The sequence below is a fragment of the Synchiropus splendidus genome, chromosome 4, assembly GCF_027744825.2.
Source record: "Synchiropus splendidus isolate RoL2022-P1 chromosome 4, RoL_Sspl_1.0, whole genome shotgun sequence".
Lineage (NCBI taxonomy): Eukaryota > Metazoa > Chordata > Actinopteri > Syngnathiformes > Callionymidae > Synchiropus > Synchiropus splendidus.
Window position 1 is genome coordinate 10,466,044 of NC_071337.1, and position 20,127 is coordinate 10,486,170.

The 20,127-nt window shown below is 42.0% G+C and overlaps 1 protein-coding gene across 6 annotated transcripts in view; it reads right to left on the bottom strand.

Annotated features, from left to right (window-relative positions):
- ppp1r9a (protein phosphatase 1, regulatory subunit 9A) overlaps nucleotides 1-20,127 on the bottom strand; it is a 47,345-nt gene that overhangs the window by 24,779 nt on the left and 2,439 nt on the right. For 5 of the 6 annotated variants that reach the window (XM_053863750.1, XM_053863753.1, XM_053863752.1 and 2 more), the window contains exons 1-4: nucleotides 17,831-18,230; nucleotides 14,376-15,850; nucleotides 903-1,035; nucleotides 18-138 (exon numbers count right to left, since the gene is read on the bottom strand). In XM_053863750.1, coding sequence (XP_053719725.1) covers nucleotides 18-138; nucleotides 903-1,035; nucleotides 14,376-15,719 — 1,598 coding nt within the window. In that variant the 5' untranslated portion in view covers nucleotides 15,720-15,850; nucleotides 17,831-18,230. Of the gene's footprint in view, nucleotides 1-17; nucleotides 139-902; nucleotides 1,036-14,375; nucleotides 15,851-17,830; nucleotides 18,231-20,127 lie in introns of those variants that run through there. The other variant, XM_053863749.1, reaches the window with a different exon arrangement.

A 20,127-nucleotide genomic window follows, 5' to 3' on the forward strand; every position in this document is an offset into this window, starting at 1 on the left:
CCAAGAAGGACACTGACCTGCCATCTCTCTCAGCGGCTCCGCCTTCGATGACCGTTTTGACAAAGATGCCAAGCTTCTCCAGACCTGCATCCGCACCAACACCCATGCCGATGATGCTGATCCCCAGACCGTCATCATCTGGAACATAAAACGTGTGCACCATGAGACACAAATAATACTCAGCCTGAAATCAACTGAGGAATGAAGGAGGGATGGCTCATTGTGTATTTCAGCTTTTATTACATTTATTTCCACATTTACTCCTGAATGACGGCACTGATATTCCATACAACAGACAGGTTTTTGACAGCCACTTGCACACTGGACAGTTAAAAGGTTATCAAGAGTGACCCTATCAGTTACCAGCACCGGGTGGTTTTCATGAATCCCTGAATCCAAACTAAGATTTCGGAAGGGTAGAGGCACATGTGGGGTATCTTGGGAATCATTTTCACACACAGCTATTTATTTATTCATGGGAAAAGAAGAAACGATATTCAGAAAACCCTCGGTGACCTTCACACAAATGGGTGGCACACTGTTTGGGAAATTCCTTTCTGTCCGGCATTAATAATTCATCCCTCGTTCAGGTTACACAACAGTGACGGGATGAGAGAACCTGCAAGATGAAGTTGTTCTATTCTATTTTTGGTCTCGTGTGTTCATAAAGAAGCAAGTCCTCAAAAAAAAAAAAAAAAAAAAGTTATGATCGCTCTCACTTTTGAACAAGACAAACAGCCAGAAGGTGAATAAAACTAGAACACACTGCTCACATATACAGACAAAACCAACACAACAACCTCCACTATTTCAAGAATATATTGTTATACAGTGCGAATGACATCTGGATAGTCACATCTGCTCCACTGTCTTTAAGACCAACATCAAACATTCTTACCCACCTTTCTCAAGCTCCACAGGGAAGAGTTCAAGTTTCTCCACTCGCTTCTCGAGTTCATACTCTGCAGATGAGGCCACGGGATCCACCTCTTCGTTACGTCTGTCGTAATCCTCATTAGAGTATGTGTTGAACACCTGTAAACAAACACAGGACATGGTTAAAAACCTGGAGTCTATTTTAGCCTCCCATTAAAATCAAGGAAAAAGGAAAATATGTGTGAATTTAAACCCAGAGGCCCTCAAAAATAACAATAATGTGATCCATCACATGTCAAGTTCAAGACAAGGAGTTAAAAACCAGCACACCAAGTCATTTCAGAGATCAAAATGCGTATTGCAGGTTGATAAAAATGAAGACTAAAGTGCACCAAAAATGAGTATCCACAATGACAAAGTGTTTAATATTTGCCATTCAACAAGATGTTTTGTGGGATTATCAAATGGCAATACAGCGACAGACAGACGGAAGGAATTGGATTAAATATGAGAAAGTGATCCCAAACATGCTTTAAGGAGAAAAAAAACAGGGTGTGTTTTGTGTTATTGTTTTGTGTTATTTGGCCATTAATGGTGATGACGGAGAAGAACTGTGTATCAAAACACTGAGATGAAGAAGCTACAATAAATGTACTGTAGCTTCACAGAATGTAAAGAAAGACTGATACCACTAGTCTGCTAAAAATACATTTTGTAAGGTCCCTCTGTTTAAAATACATTACTAGCAGTGATACTCAAAGTGACAATAATGCTCAGCCTCATGAAGAGAGGCAGAATAAGTGTAGTAAATCACTAAATGTGTTCCCCAGAATGCACGCGCACGTTGTTGGCACCTCATAGCTCATGAAAACCACACATATTTCCACCCATAAATTTACTTGCAGGTAGTAGGTCATCAGATACAGACTCCTTCTGCCTCCCCCCTCCCTTGATTGTAAAAGACAAGACAGCTGTCACCTCTGCATTTCCTGGTCAGACAGACAACGTTTCTCGACTTCCGACAACGGACACAACGTTGGGCTTTGATCTTAATTCCTGTCCTGATTGTGTGTGAAGATTGCGATCCATCTTATTTGCTGTCTGCCACGAGTCAGAGCTCTACAAACCAATCGTTACTCTTCTTCTTATAACCGGCTAGATAGATATTCCCCTCGGAGTCTGGACACAACGTGCTATTCATCAGAGTTGGACGAAGTCTCTCCTATGCTTGTTTCAATTGAAAACTGTTTTGACTGTGTGTGAAAACCTGCAAGGGCCGAGTAGCACGTGTGTAAACTACAACCTAGACATTACATTTTGAACCAATATGCCATCCTTATGTGAGGCAAGTTCACGTCCAGACCAGGAGATGACTGAACTATAATTACTACGTGTGCTCCAGAGGATTTATTTTGGAGACATAATGAATATTTCCGACAAGGACAAAGAAAACATTTAGGCAGAGTAACGAACCAATGAATAATAACCACTGCTTTACAAATTTGACAAGACAGCTGTTCCGCTCTTTAGAGAAAATACAAGGTTTTTAGAAGAGAGTTAAGAGAAAAATTATCCAAATTCTAATTCCACAATCCTGAGCATTACTACCGGCTGCAGAGCCCAAGAGAAGCCTCTGCACTGCTGCAAGACTCAGCTGTCACTACACATTTCATCCCAGCCAGACTTTGCTCCCTGCTCTGAGGACAGAAAAAAAGGGAAGCCGAAAAAAGACGTGCTGCCTTGTCAGTTATGCAAAAAGAGCTCGGCAGAACACCAGCTTCCTCAAACGCATGGCAACATGAGGAATCTTGTATGTAGAACATGTTAAACTGATTCAGAACGTAGTGGATAATTTTGCTCAGAGAACAAAATGCGAGCGAATATGATATTGTAGACTGCAATTGAGATTATAGAACGTAACTAGAGGCATTTAAAAAGGCACCCCAAAGTGACGTAGAATGAGGTACAAGCAAACGCAGGCTTAAGAATCTATAACCAGTGTCTCCAAGGACAGTTGTAGCAACTTCTTTTCATAAAAAATATGAGTTATGAGGTAACCCATCCACACTCCTGTCCACCACCATTGAATAAAAACAGGCACCAGTCATTCAATCTGCTGTGTCATATAGTTAACAGTTACACAAATACATTAATATACCGAGCGGGCGAATTACAACACAAATGAAACTAAGTCAGAGACATGGACTTCAAGAAGGGATGTGACCTGTGGTCAGAGGCGTTAGCAAGACAGCGTGCAGGTACTTCCTGCAACATCAAGAGGAACATTACAGTTTTCTTCCGCCTGTCACACAGATGTTTTTCACAGAGCGGCCCAATGCAAACAAAAATAAAATCATGAATGAAAGAAGTCGACAAAGACTGATGCCACAATTTCTGTCCCCTGCTTTCATCTAAACTAGCAAGTTCATTTAGCGTCAAATTTTGTAGGAAGTTTACAAAAAGACCAAACTGGCTTTTAATTTTCTCTTTCTGAATGTAGAATTTTACTTTCTTTTAAAGATAATTTTTTTTGAAATTGTGTAATTTTGTAAATTGAAGGGTTTTTTTTTATTAGCAGCATTGTATTAACAACAAAAAGGCATGAACATTCCAAACAGCAAAAATAAAAAAATAAAAAAATCTTGAAGTCATTGAAGCTGTAAAAGCCTCAGTCGGTTAGTTTTATGAAGCATATTAGAACATCTATCTACTGTACTCAATCCAAGTTACTGTAATGCTACGCTCCCAGAGTCAGTCTAGCACTTCTGTACATGAATAATGTCAATAATGCAGAATTAAAGATATTTGTTAAAGCTCTTAAATCTGAATTCATATTCACAACTTGTTGAAAATGTGCTCGAATTGACAGTGATGTTGCGTATGAAATAAATCTGGAGCTGTTAAACATGCTATAAAGTTTATCCATTCGTGATCCAGGAAACGGAATCTAAGAGGACAATAACTCTGCAGGAGGTCATCTCCGTGTCCTCTGTTCAATATACTGTGTTTGCCCACAGAGCCTGGGAACATTGACGTAGCGTGAGCCTGACAAGGGTGGATTCAGCTGCGCACGCTCTATCCATGACCCGCGTGTCATCAATCATTCAGCGTGACCAACCGCCCTGCATTATTAATGCTCATGTCTGCCAACATTTAACCTCACTTTTTAATATCATAACAGCCATCTATTTAAAGTTGGAATTCAGTTGGATTTCTAAAAGCAGTCTTGCACTTTTCCAGACTCGCCACTATCAGCAGACACTGTAATCGCCTCGCTTTGTCACGATCTACAAACACATTAGCGTGTGGCCGGACACTTGAGGGAGCAGAAGAATGTGACGGAGAAGAGGTCACCAGCACAGAGAATATGGGAGGCTGGAGAACAAAGGATAGAAGGAGACGACGAAGGGTGGAGGTGAGAGAGCTGTTGGCAGATAAACAAGCAGAGAGCAATAAACTTTGAAATATGAACCGCTGAGTGTAATGAGTGTAAAATGGATCGGAGTGACAGCAGAAAGATCACATCATCCCAACAAAATTATTATTAGGAGAACACCTTTTGTAATGGCATTTTGTAATGAAAAAATCATGACCAATTTAAAGCAGATGACACCATTGACAGGCCTCCTATTGAGAATCATAAGCTCAAACATATGTTAGAAAGGTTAAAAGAAAAACGGAACCAAAAGTCAAACATTCGACTAACAGAAATTACAGTGCAATGGCTGTAACCTAGATTCACATGACATAATGTACCTCTTACCTGTTTGAGCTTAATATCATCGGCCACTTCACACTGCATCACAATTCTATATTCATTTCTGGAACCCGACATGAAGAACTTCACAAAAAAAGAGCAATTAAGTTCTCGTTTCATTCCTCAATCTTGCATGAAATTGTGTCCTTCTAGACTGAGCTCCAATAAGTATATGAAAATGCAAACACAAAAGTCTTTTCTGTAATCTTGAGTGCACCAGAAAGAGAGTTCTGCCATCTTGACACCTGTTTTTTCTTCCATTACACAGATCTCAGAACCTAGAGGTGAGAAAGAAACTTACACCTTCAATACAATGCCCTCATTTTTTATTTTTTATTTTAATAAAAAAGTACTTATTTCTATGTTGTCCATAATTAAGAGCACATGTGTCAAACTTGATGCACCGCATTATTTAAATGTATATGTGTCAGACTTCATATGACTGTCAGCATTTAAAATAAATAATAATTTGAATAAATAGTTAAATAGGAAAATGTGTTTTAAATTTTGTCCTTTCAATTTTGAGTATTTGTTTATACCCAGTTGCAAACACTGTAGCACATCAAAAAATATTATAGCATTATTATATACTGTGACACCATTGCATTGTGACACTATTGCACTGATCTGTGACATTCTTGCCAATATACAATAATACTCACCCCTAATCTGTATATACTTGGTCTTATTTCTTCCCTTCTTGTCGGTAGATCTGACCCAAATAAGGTTCGTGTTATGTACTGTGCACTGACTAAGCTAGTGGTAGTTTAAAGAGACCCCATCATGTATTTCTTTATTAACCAAATCTCAGCTATCCACAGAGCAGCTTCACATCAAAACATTATTTAAAATAAAGTGTTCATCAGCTAATGTTAAATTATTTTTTTACAAATATGCCGGCTTTGTAGAAACAGACACGACATGGGAGAGGTGACGAAAACCCTTCGTGTTCCCAACAATCCCATGAGCGTTTTGTAGCAACTCCAGTCTTCTTCCAACTGATCAATAAATGAATGATCGAAGCATTTCTTAATAAAAAAACAACTGCAGCATACATAATATCGGCCTTGTCTGTACAGTATTTGTTCATTAAGCAAACACAAAACCAAGTGACATCATCAATTCCAGCTGTTTGCAGTTGTACAACTAGGACCTTTTAAAGAAGAGAGAATTACAGCCAATGTGCTGGTTCACAAAAGGCTACAACAGGGAAACTAAAAAGCCAAGCACTGATGCCCACAGTAACAATGACAGGGCTGGGCGTGAGCAGGAAGAAGATGAAACGTGTGTGCGCAAACTCTGCAGCGAGAAGTGGGATGACTCATGATCTATCGTATGCATCAGGCAGTGGAATAACAGCAAGGCATTGGAGGAGACTAAAAGATGCAGAGGGGAAGTAGACGATTTAGCTGATTTGTGTCTGGCTTGTTGAGGCCAAGTCAGGGCAAGTTGCCCAGACCCAGCTTTCATGTCTCTTGGTATTAAAACCAGACATTTAGTGTCCATGCCACTTATGTCCAGCACCTCAAGGATGGCAGCGCCACAGTGAGTAGGCTGCAAAAGTAGCATGCAAAGTTCATACAGCAGTGGCTGGAACTCAAAAGAGCCATTCAGCAGATAAACAACAGCTCAACACACACACACAGGCTGCAACAGCTCAGCACTTGTACCTGTGGCCGCACAGACACACACTCAGAGGCATGTCAGAAAGCTGACAAGTGCTGAATCTCCGGATGTTCTGTGGACCAGGCGCATGCTGATGATGGAAATGAATTCATGACTTGCAGGAGCAGAAATTCAGTGACAAGTATGAAGAGACGGCGAGGAGCAGGGATTAAAGCGAAGGGAATCATACAAAGCTCGACCCATGAGCAAAGATAAGCAGCCCACAAGAATGTTAAGTCGGTTCCAACTGTCTGTCATCTAGTCTGCATTGCTCCTCCACTGAGGGATTCATGCTGACATCAGACAAGTTGGGGATTCCTCTCACAGGGTCAGCATTTCCTTGCTGAAGACTCCTGACAGCAACTTATATCGACTCAAAGAATATACAGATTCATCATCTGTGACTGTTTACAGCTTTATAATGAAATTGTATTAACATAATTTCCATTTTTCACAGCATGTAAACAATGATCCACTTTATTTCAGTTGTTTTATCCATAACACTCACAAGTGATTAGTCGTGCTAGAGCCCTGTAACAAAGGTTACCATTTAACTGTACTGACAATACACAGCACACAAGAGATGATCAATGCGGCATGACTGCAAACCAGCAACGTTCCCAGCAAGATCCGGAGGGCTCCCGCTGCTCCGACTGCCGTGCTTCAGCAGGAAGCAGGAACAAGTCTCCCTCAAGTCAAATTGGGACCAGTTTTTCAAGTCTTCACTGCAGTGATTGGAAGTAAACTGGGGGAACTTCTACAATGTCGTGGCCAGAACTGGTTGGACCAGTGGAATCCCTGCTTAACATGGGCAGTTTGTATGCGTTCTCCTGAGTGCCTTTCTAGTTTTAAATACAGTGGTACCTCTCGAACGTCCTGGAATTCAAACAAATCGGACTTCGAACAAAAATGTCGAGATTTTTTTGCTACGGATTTCGAAGGAAAATCAAGAACTCAAACGCGCCCAAAAAAAGCCGGAAAAAACATAACGTGCGCGGACCGACCAGCTGACCCACGACGCGCTTTGTTATTGTGTATAACGCAGCCTCTGTATGCAGACGTGTCCCGTTAGCTACATTTACTGACTGTTTTTTCTTCATATTGAGGGGTAAAACCTTTCCTGTCTCCGCACTGGATCGTGGTAGAGTGTCACAGGGGAGGTGCTGGAGCGCTCACTCCAGGGTTTGATGTCCTGTTGTGGGCTGGAGCTGGGACAGGGATGAGGCGAGTCTGGGACAGAGCGTTACTTGGTTTATGACTTTGTCACAGCCAAACTGCACAGAAGCGCACATTCAGAGCTGGACACGCACCGGGCACCTCTTCACTTCTGGAGAGACCTCACTCACTCGGCAACCCCTCCCACATGCAGCGGCCACACACATAGAGGAACAGCGCACCTGCAGCAGACACTCTACATTCACTCCTACAAAAGCCTATTTTAAGGCTTGCAACGCATTATTGCTTTTTCCATTAATGTAATGGGAAAAACCGATTCAGATTTCGAAAAAAACACTACTCGAACGGCCATCTGGAACGGATTGTGGACCGAGGTGCCACTGTATCATAAAATTAAAAGCCAAACTTGCTGTCCCATATACAACTTAATGATGAGACAAGCAGGGTCCAGCCGCCTTGTTTGTCCCCCAGTTACCCCATTGAGGTCACTATTAATGGCACAATACCAATGGGTGCCATGGCTCCCACCAGAAAACCCGCCAGAACTGGACACAAAGGGAGAGGGGCCGGAGTATAACCAAGGGGAGAATAGTAAACAACTACAATAACAAGGCGGCAGACAATGCCCTTCTTTATGTTCCGCCTCGGTAATTTACAGTGAGTGGGAAGCTCAACTACAACGAGACTACAAAAAGGCTGATTGTTACATTATAATCTAACTGATGCAATAGACAGCAGTAATGACTTGGCACCTTTGTTGCATCACAACACAGAATAACAGCCAGTCTGTTTGACGTGGTCGTCTCTGTTCGAACGCAGTGGCAATAGATGACAGCGGGCGTGGTTTCAATTCAGACAGACTGGTTTAATCGTCTGCCTGAGTCACTGCGAGCAAGGACACGGCGCTGCAGCCTCAGCTCTCAGCTAAATCCCGGCGATACACTATCACTATGTGCGCCACACTATTCGTAACCGCCATAAAGACTGTCAGTGCTCCGATGACATCATTAGCCGAGGCCAGGAGACTCTTCATGGGGTTAGCTGGAAGGAAAAGGTGGTCAGCGGTTTATGACACAGCCTCGGTGCGGCCGCAAAAACCACAGAGCCGGTCTTGTCTTTCTGTGCCCTTTAATTATGCATCACTGTACCGCGATTGTGTGTCACAGAAACAAGAAAACAAAAACACACCCACATTAAAAATGCAGCGGGGAGTCGGCACACGTGAACAGCAGCGCGTGCATTAAACGAGAACGGAAAGGTCACAGAATTATGGAAAGGCCGATCAAAGGAACCTCAAATTATACAGCGGGAAACCACATTTACTGACAATAATAGAGCAAAATCTGAGAAATGCACTCATGTAAGGTACAGGGAAACACACTACCTAGTTATCCACCTAAGACCCGCCCTCAAAAGGACACTAGATTTCTGCCTTCCAGCACCATGATTCACGTTTTACTTTGGCCATATTTAGGTTCACTACATGCTCCATCTAGTCATCACCACACTTATCAGTAAAACTCAAATGGATGGCATATTAGCACAGGAGTTGTTACAGTACAGGTTTTTATCCCAGATAGCAGAGAGAAATAAAAATAAAAAACATTCCAGACAAAAGCATCTCGAAAGGCTATCCCCGGCCTGCCATGACTTCAAACGAAAATCAGTGACGGACAAACAAAAATCAATTAATTTAAAAGCATTTTCTTTGCAAAGATCTCCCACAGTGCATGTTTATTTAGAGACCTGTCAAGTGATGGCCTCCTGCCACTTGATGACTCACCAGTTATTGAGAGGCGGCAAATGGCAAATGTCAGCAACTGGGCCCAAACAGAAAAAAACTGTCATCTTTTGTCATATGAGACCGCACTAATGGTGATGGCAAGGTAAGTATTTTGACCACAAACACCGAGATAAACATGTTGAAATTAGTCTCCAAGCTCAACAACTCATCTATGAATCGGTATGTTTCATGCTACAATATTGAGGTTGATACCCCCAAAACAATACATGTACAAATTCTGCTTGCTCAAAACAATTGTTTTTTTTAACAAAAATTTTATTAATCTTCCAAAATTTAGCTGGTAAACCAGTGATCCAGAAACATTTAATCTACTCACAATAATCCTCACTAGGAATATAATTTACCCAAGGATGACACCCACAAGTTATTTTCTTTTACTGCCTCAATTTGTGATGATTATTTTCTATAACTTCTTCAGCATTTGCTAGCTGTCCTCTTCTCTCATTGTACAGTACAATCTGACATGAAACTGTCCACAGTTGTCTACAGTTTACTTGGTTATTTCAATTAGCATTTTTATTTGTATTTTGTTTAGTGTAACTCCTTTTGCACCAGTTTATTCTTCTCTGCACTACAGTTTGGAAAACAGATGTATGAATCTATCTACATTTATCCTATGATTATTTATATGGGTGCACTGATAACCAACATTGTGTATAGTAGCTGATCCAAAAAAAAAACAAATATAGTTTGAGGAATCAGATGTCAAATAAACTTTGCACAACGGCAAATATTTACAAGACTAATAACACAATTGTAATCGTAAAGTGCCCTGAATTTTTGGTTTCGCGACAGACCAAAAAAAGCCCCAAAAATTGAAATGTTAAAATATGAATCTAACAGTTTACAGGAGAAAAGTAGTTCTAGAGTGTGTCATTTTCAGAGCAGGAAGAGAATAGTGTGAGATTTTCAGACCTTCACAAAGGTATACAAGATCTGTTTCACTTGAAAGAATCAGCAATTACCTAAAAAAGTAAGGAAATCTATGTTAACCGATCGCTGCACCTTTTGTAAATAAAATAGAATAGAATAAAACTGATTTATACAGTACATAGGTTAGAAGTTGGAGACGATACAATGCTATACACAGCAAAAATCCCCACACAAGAGAAAACAACTCACATTGCAGAGTGACCGTAAAAGAGGTTCCTTGAACACATTTTACATTGTGCACACCCTCTGCCAAGACTGGTCTCAGACCATTGACTTTATACTTTAAAATCCCTGGCGGAACCCAAAAAGTCCTGGCCTATTCCATGACGTGTGAGAAGACTGTTAGTGAAGATTTTTCAATTTGGCCGTACGAAAAGAAGCTTAGCCGAAATGCTGTTAATGCCAACTGTCATTCAGACTCAGCTGCTGTTTTTGCTGTTTTCCCAAAAAGTCACTCTGACACAGCTGTTGTCGTTACACAGTCATTAACACAGGGATATACGCGCCATTGACTAGACGTGAACATATTTTCTGGATTTTAATTGTGCCATGTAACTGACTGCATTTCTCGTGTTCAGATCAGTCATGCAACTGTAGTTACCAAAAACATTTAGGTTAAGCCAACGCAATGCAGCTGTTAGTTCACGCTACATCCACGACACCATTCCACATATATCATGAGCCAAAGAGACAGATCGTCGTAAAGTAGAGTAATCCTTTCTGCCAGAAAACACGGTCAAAATGAAAGCAAAGTCGCTGGCTGGAGGCCATCTCATTTCAGCTTAGCACCAGACTGAATTAAGAGATGCTCCAGATAGCGGTGCTCGTCTTGACTCCTGATAGATGTAAACAAGAAATCGGCTGCGTTTATTTGACTCTCACGAAGCGCAAATGGTGACCACATCGGAGGCTAGTTTAGTAGACACTAAAACTGGAAGTGTCATGTCAAGTCTTTGGCTACCACCTAAATAATGAAGACAAAGTGTGTGTAAGTCTACTTCCTTATTTTTGGCATCAGTGGCTTCGTCCAAGATGCATTGGAAATTTCTTTTGCAAATGAGATTTACTCCTGTAGCATAAACAAATCTGACAAATTGAATGCAAAGATTGCTAAGCATATCTATAATATTGTGTCATTTTGCCACTGCAACAGCAAAAACGTATGCCATATCTCTGTTAACAGTATTTTTTGATCATCATCATTTGATCGTGCTATTAACCATCTTCAGGAAGATTATCTGTTCCACAGTCTCACAAGAACACTGGCTCAGTGGTTCTATACAAATCAAATCACTCTACGTTTGAAATAAAACCACTTATCATCGATAAACAAATAAAAACAAATTGCTTCAGGGAAAATGGGTGTTCGTTTCTTATTGATTTCGGCATGAGGCGACATCTGTGTCTTTCAGTGCCGCACAGACGGCGGAGCATTTAAATAGGAGGCATCAAACGTCAGCCTCTTGGTGCTGCCACAGACAGAGCTGAGTGGGGAGGAGGAGAACACAGACGCTCTAGTGGCCGCTCAAGTGGTGCTCCACTTCTCAAATCTTTTCATGTGCAATAACAAAGGAGAGAATTTTTGTCATTTAATTTCCCTTTATCAGGTTTGAAGTGAGGCGACACCTTCCATTGAGGAACACCGCCAACCCTCAAAGGCACCAAAAAGACAAAAACAAAATGCAACACCTGTTGTAAGATTTATGGACTGTGATCAAATACCTTTTTGTTAATGGATTCAATTGATATCAGATGAAGACAATGAGAGATTTTCATTGGTAGCAACAACATATATTCAAGATCTGGCTAAGAAAGCTGACCTGTGTACTATATTAACCCCTGACTTTGTTCTCCTGATATTATTGCCCCCTGCCAGTCCTTGACTAATAGACTAGTGGAAGCTCTGAAACCCATATAAACAAGATGGACAACCACGAAATATATTTATTTTTAACATGTTTTTGTCATTGTTTACTAATAGAAATGATGCAGTACGTGTAAAAGGTCACTTGAATGTGCACTGTTTAAAAGAGAGAGACTTTTAAACAGAAGAAAGAGAAGCCATGAAAAGAGTATTGTTGAGTTTCGTATCAAAATGCTTTTAAGTTCTTGATTGAATGCACAAAACAAAAACAGAACGTCTTGATCATTTGTGATGAAGTTGTAAAAACGAATCAATATGTACGTCTGTACCTTTTAAAAATAATGTTAATTGTGAATTCTGGAATACTGCACTGATCAACAAGTGAAGTGGCGAGGTGACTTGTCGAATGTCGTACAAGAAACACGTCAAATTATATTTACAACATGTACAGAATTCTCCCTAAACTTCTCCTAGCGTAATGACCAACCCCTTAAACTCCGGAAACAATTCCGACAAGAACACAGATAAACACAACTTTTGAGATTTGATCTTTTTCATTCCTAAGTAGTAGAGCATTTAAGTCATTGACCAGAGGCTGCAGCTTCTGTTCATAACTCCATTGAGTCCCTTCAAGAGCGCTGTTGAGACAAAGTACAAGACAAAAATGCTGCTTTTACCGCAGGATTAGAAGACGTAAATGTGATTTAAATCCAAGACCTCTCTGTTAGACAGACTCGTGTCTGAGACACAGCCGTGTATATACATACGAACAAAAGGAGGAGCCCCAGTTGTTCCTCGTGTGCCGAGGGGAGGGGCCGTGTGACAAGTGGGAGGGGTGTATATGTCAGTGGGCATGAGGGTCTTTGTGTTAGGGGGAGGTTCCTTTCGTGAATATTCTATATGATGAATGAGAAATGCTTTTTGATGAGAATGAAAGGAGTGATAACAATGCAGCATATTTGAATACTCCTCAACCTGAAGAGGTTCCAAGTGCTCAGATTTCTACCCAAACGACAAGGCCCTTGGGTTATTTTGTTGATCTGCTTCCCACTGCATTGTGCCCAGCCTTTGTATAGGTTTTCAGCCACATGGGACGAGTCCTGACTGTGAGAAGTGAATAGCTGGCAGTGCAGGATAATTAGCAGGTGAAAGTCACGTTTTCGCTCCCGAACTAACTGGGCTAATTGTTCTGGTTCACGACATCATGTTAATAGAAATCATCCCAAAATACAGCACCTTCCGTTCTCACATTCAAGACTGTGAGAGCCGTGAAAAACACAAATGAACACCAAGACAAAACAAGCAGAAGTGAACAGCCTTCTTGTTTGCAACTTAAAGAGTATAATCGGTTTCATTCTGAATGCTTGTGGATTAAGACTGGAATTTCTTTTTGCTTTTTTTTCCCTGTAATCTTTTAAATCCAACTCCGCAATTTGCAAACTACACTAACATGTTTTTGTCCGACCACAGCATCAGGACTGTACAGGGACGAATGATGCAACAAAACACATGTCAGGGGTAAACACAGCCGTCAAATACACCAAAGAATGTCCAAGAAGAAAAGCCTTATTACGAGTGACATAAAACACAAAGGGCTTGCTGTTTACCTCCGTTTCAAGGGAGAAATACTATTTAAATGTTGTATTAAGATGTGGCCAAAACAACTTACCTTATATTTATGCTTCAAACAGAACAAAGAACCCAGTAGTGAGGGGAGATCTGCTATATTGTATTACAAGTAATACAAGTCATTTCAAAAAGAAACTAACTTTTTTATATAAGGGGTCAAATAGTGATGCCAGCATCTTAAATCAGCCATTTGGTAAAAAACTAAGCAGTTAATGGCCTTGAATAAGCCATAACTATTCTTTTTTTATTTGAAATCTGGCATCAATTGTGAGAAATCACTTCTCATCACGTTCCCGCCAGACATTATTTGTTGGCAGTCTAGAAATAAATATTTACTTCCCTCTCTTTTCCCTTTCCCATCCTCCGTTCTGCTTGGATTTTCTTTAACCCTAAATCTGTACCTGTGCCAAGCCAACTGTTCCATGTGAAATAACTTGCCTGTCTTCCAAATAAAGACTGTATTTGGTTGCTATATTTACACAAGCATGGTAGCCTCCTCCAGTGTTGGAGGAGGCTACCATGGACCTGGAAAGGTGAAGTTATTATGCTACGAAGATACACTCATGATGCAAAAAAAATAGAACACAACCTAAAAAGGTTGTGGGTGCAGAACCAGCAGGATTGTATGAGCTCCAGTGGTACGGCAATAAGAAATATAACGTCAAACTCACTGTGATGGGAGCAGTGCTGAAACAAATCTTCCGCTTTGCAGGGATGTCCTCTTTCTTTTCTTCTGGTAGACCTGGTATCTGTGTTAGATCAGAGCCCGGGTCATAGACAATGTCTTCCTCATCATCGTCATATAGGTCGTCCTCAGGGTCAGTGCAACTCTCGCCCCAGCCTTGGTAGCAAGCATCCCCATCCGCGTTAAATATCACTCTCTCGTTCCCAGTGTACTCCTCACTTGGTTCGTCCACCTGGTCCTTGGGAGACTCACAGGTTGGATGGTCCGTTGTGGCATCTTCTTCTTGGGTGTCTTTAGCTCTAGGAGTTGGCTCAGGAGTTTTATTGGCTGTTGCAGCTTTACCTGAAGGTTTACCAGTTTCAGAGTCTTCAAAATCTTCGATGTATTTCCTTTTTTCAGAGGGTTTCTCCTCTTCGTGGCAAGAGCCGTTGACCTGGCCTCCGTTAGTTTGGGCACTTGGTTGGGTCTTCTCTGCTGCAGTACTTTTGTCCGGGGCATTATCTTTGTTCGTTTCACATTTCAGATCTGCAGTCACAGGACCTGAACCCAAGAGGTCCTCAGATGACAAAGATGAAGGGAATTTCCCTCCCATCTTATTTCGGTAATTACCACGAATTGGAGATTGTCTTGAGTCATCCTCACTGAGATCCCCTCCTTGGCGGTGGTATCCATCTGGCGAGTACAAGGCCCGTCTGCTGACACCTCTGTAGGGAACACTTTGGTTCTGTTGGTCTGCATTTTCGAAAACAGCGCTGAGTTGACTGACTGTCGGAGAGGAGGCTTCTGTTCTTGAGCAAAGAGAGTCTAATGAATCGGTACTGCCTCGATTGGATCTGGCACCTCTCCAATCATCGAGGTGCTCGTGGGAGCCCCTTTTGTCGCGCCCATAGGGAAAGACCGGTGATTGGGATTGATCACGAGACTGCTGTTCGAACAGCTTCCGTGTTTCGGAAAACTTTGCTCCAGCGCTACCAATCCTGTCAGCCGACGACGAATGTTGCAGTCTTATCACAGTACCATCCGACTTGTTGATAAAGTTGGTGGGTTTGACCAACTTTTGAGGAGAGCACTCTTCGCGATCCTTTGCCTTAGCTGCTGTATTTTCAGAGCCCATCTGCATGAACATGTCCTTGATGCGACTAACGTGAGCCCCATACTGTCGGCCCCTCGGTTGCTTCGCCCGATCTAGGTCTTTGGGTTTGGAATCTCCGTCAATCCGGGGCTGGTCAAAGGCCTTCTTGAGCGCCTGAAACTCCGCCCGGTAGGCATTGCGGTGAGGGGAGGCACTCCGGAGACAGGTCCTCTCCCCCGAGGCCTCCGTCTTCAGCATGATGATGTCTTTGGATTTTTCAAAGAGAATGTCAGCATCGCCATGGCCTCATTAGAAGTGTAGTGTAAGTCCTCTGGAACTGATCCACTTGACGTGACTGTGCAGTCCTCTCAGCTGTGAAGTGATCAAACCTGTAACGGAAAAACACATTAGTTCACCAAGTGGAGCAACAAAGAGGAACACAAAGGGCAACTTGGCGATGCATTATTTAAAGAATGCATGTTCTAGACTTTGGCATTTATGCTGAGAGCAGGTATGATGGATCCACCTCGAACCCATTTTACTTCAGCTGTTACATTCAGAAAGGCTTAGTTTAGAACACTACATAATGGAAGGCTTCAAGTCCACGATTTGCTCGACTGATCACCAGCTGAAGGAATTTCATGGACGACTACCAAGAGTATGGATATCCTTTTTAACCCCGGGTGTTAGAGCCCTGCTCGATAAACACGCGAAAGGTTGAAGAACACGTGTTTTATCCCAATGTACGGAAATAATCTGCTTTTCTACATTAACAGTCTTTTACCAAGAATCGGAGGAAACACTTTGATTGGAGACATGAAGGCTTTCTTTTCTGTGGCAAGTCATCATCAGTCAGGACGCGCAAGTCTGAATGGACTGACACCAATATGTTCCTCCCTTGATCCAGCCTGAAACAACCTCCAAAAGAAGCAACCTGACCCGCTGTTTTCCTTCGGGCGTCCCGACTATCAAAGGCGAAGCCTAGCACCCTGCTCAGGCAGCCCTTTTGACTTATATATCCTCAGAAAGAAGGAAAAAATGTTGTAAGTCGGCTTTTTGGCCATAAAACAAAAGAAAAGTAGCATTTCACAGGGCTTGTTGAAAGGGATATCATCAAAGATTTGAAGCTTCGCTGTCAACCGACATCATAAAAAACAATGAAATAATGTGATGAAAGCGATCGTGACAAAAACAGCAGCACTCGACATGAACACTCCTCTGTAGTGCAGCCCGATTGGACTCTTAGAACACTCAGACAGAGCTGTTGATTCAGCAAACCCGCTCTGATTACCACTTGTAACAAAGCCTATTGTAGGCATCACCGGATTCTCCTGTTTCCTCCGGACAGTCTTCCATCAACTTTGACCTTTGTACACGATTTCAACTGTCAACCTGACATTATGGCAGTCTCCATGACATATCAGCTGAACTGTCATCTCCTAACTGATGCATGTGTAAAAATTGGAGCAGCAAGAATGTTACTTAACACAGCATTAATGGTATTGAATACCTCTAAAACAACAAAACAATAAATGCCTGACCTGACCTGCTTTTTGGGTGCTAATAATTTAGGGCAGGCTGAGCATAGTGTGGCCCTGGGGCCACATGCACGGCACTTCTACAATTCTCTGTCAAAGCACATGTCTAGGTTGAATTCAGGCTGTTTTTTTAATCATTAACTAATCCTTTTTTTGTATAATATCTACTTTATCCAGCTTCCATCATTAAGTTTGTTATTCTGCATATTAATACTCTTTATAAGACAGTTCGCCAACTACAAAAAAAAAATTGTATTCAGATTTCTTTCTGAATATTTCACAGGAATACTATTTTTCAGTCGATAAATATAGACATGATCTCTCCAGGGCAATTGCACTCAACAATTTCACATAACTTTGAAACATAATGTTCTTCTCATGCTTTAATTTTTCATCGCCTTAGATTGCACAATGAAGTAGAAGAATGATGAGGAGATGGATGGATGCAACATTATGTAGGATACTGGACGATGTTGGTGCATCAAGAGCATTGGCTGAAATCTAAATGTCCCGTTACCATATTCATTATTCACCACGCTGGACTCTCACCTATATGGAATCTAGTGCAAAATTCATATGAGGCCATGAATGAGTAAAACCTGCTTCTGGGAGAGCGAGAAGGAAAGTAAAAGTTATGGGAATAAAAGCGAGCTGATGAGGCGCACATCACCCACATGATGACAGCTCAGGTTTACCTTCTTTCTCGCTCTCTTATTTACTCACAAGCATCGACGCATGCGACCCATCCGACTGAGATAAAAACCACCGAGCGACGTTCAACGTAAGTTAGCACGCGATGTTGCTCCAGCGATATAAAAACAAAAGACTCACATTCATGGCTTGTTTTGAGTCGAAATAGCACTGTTTTCTACTCCAGGTTTGAGAGCATCTCGGTCCTGTCGTGGGGAAAGCGGTCGACGGAGACATTGCTCAGGCTCGTGTCTCAGACTTGGGAAGAGTCCGGGGACGGAGCGGTCAGTCAACAGCGGAGCCGCTCCAGCGCCATTGCAGGCAGCCGCGGCGGATGATGCTGGCGGACGCACAATAGGGGCGCAGCTGCGATCCGGCTGCAACTCCCACTGACGCGCGGCCGCAAGCAGCGCCGCTCTGTTGACGCCGTCCGATATCCCTCCGCAGGACGGGGAAGTGGGCGCGTGTTTCTGCGCCCAAACTCGCCGATTCGCGCGTGTCGAGTCGCATGTGGCAGGTGCCTGGACCTCAACTCCTGTAATGGTTCGGTCCGCTAAGCTGCAGCTGAGTTGAGGGAGGGAGCGGGGGAGGGTGGGGAGAGGGGAGGGGTGGAGGATGCAGAAATACCAGCACACGCTGTCTGCTGCCTCTCACCTACTGCTTCACACGCTTCCATGTACCGGGCCAAGTTGGGGTGGACCGGGGTCAAAGGACGAGTCACCCGACGGTCTGATGAAGCACAGACTCAATGCTTGTCTTGTTTTGCACAAAGGGAGTAACTTCAACTACAAGAGTCTCGAAAATGAAGACATTTTGGTCAAGTAACAAACATTTTGTGAAAAATAATGTACCTTTTCTGTTATTACACTCATTGCTGTGAAAATAAAAACGTATATTCACCTAATTTCTTTATTATTATATGTTTATGTTGTGGTTTTTGTAAGTAAAAAGAAAAAGTATATATTTAGTGTTGTTAAAGCTCATGTCTAGTCTTTTATTTAAGGCATAACATTTACTTTTGACTGCTTTTGACTTTTGAGTTGAAATGTGAATTTAAAAATACATGGGACGTATAAGAAAAGTTATGAAATCCATATTGTTATGTAACAGTGAGTCACACTCATCTGATATTAGTACATTCTTTATGGTAATACAGTAAGACTCTGTTTTTCTACGCTAAATTTGCTTCCAATTCAAGCTGCCCTTGTCTGATCATATTAAACTCACAGAGCCGAAATGTGATACAAAATGTTATTTACTGCCCCTGGCGACAAACTAGTAGAAACAAAGCAGCAGTGGCTGTGAACTCCACTGCTGAGGAAGGCACATGACAAGCCTTGGATCCCGGCTCCCAGTTCCGAACCTGGATAAATGGGCGTAAATTGTGTCTGTATTGGAGTGAAAAAAACACTGCAGCTGATGTTCAGTGCTGCATCGCCGCTGTGTTTCTTTCAAATAATAAAGACGGGTCAATTGCTGCTGTGATGAACAGCCTACGACTTGGTTGTATGAGGTGGTTGCCATGGTAACTTAAAAATAATCTTGCAGGGATTATATGAGGCGAAAAACAACACATGGCACCGTCGACTCGCAAAATGCCAAGAATCTGAACATTTCTGAGATGAAGAAGGAACATGGCACCACTTTTAATTGATCCTGTTTCTCACCTGCTTTGTGTCTTTTAAAAACAGCGTCTTGCTTTTGAATGAATGCTATTATGCGCTATGCCGTGATACTCTCTTAGAACGAGTGTGTCCTGTCATGACGGGTGAGTTATGGCCTCCACAGTCCTCCGTACAGCCCTGACCAAAAGCCAAAGGGCTCCGAAGAGGACCATCTGTCTGCTAAGACCCTGCCGGCAGGAGGTCCACACCAATCCAATATTGCCGTCCCCCTGCAGCTGGAGAGCGAAGATCAAGAGCTGGGAATTGAATTCTGGAGCCTCCAATTTAGCACAGTAATTGCACTTAAAAAGTCATCCTTTAAGCAGCATTCTAAATGGATGCCAAAAAGGCCACCAAAGAATCAGAAGACTTAATGGGAACAGTACATCTTTGTAGTCCACATACACCAGCACAAAATGTGATAGATTTTCTTTCTTTTTTTTAAGCGACTGACTGTATATAATGCAAGTCTGAGTTCATTGCGCTTCCGATTGTACTGACATGAAACAAAAGTCATTCCCTGAAGTTGCCTCTTAACTTCCAACAGACTGGGCAAACAAAAACCTACAATACAAATACAAATGTACTGTCACTCTAGGACACACTGTAAATAGAATGTGGTTTCAGTCAATTGGAGGTTGGTTTTATGTCATGTGAATCCATGGTAACAACCCGATGCTTTCGCTCTTCAATATAAATATCACGTTACTCACTCCACATTATCGTCCCCGCTGGTTGGATTTCCGAGACAACCATCTTTTTCCATCCAGATGT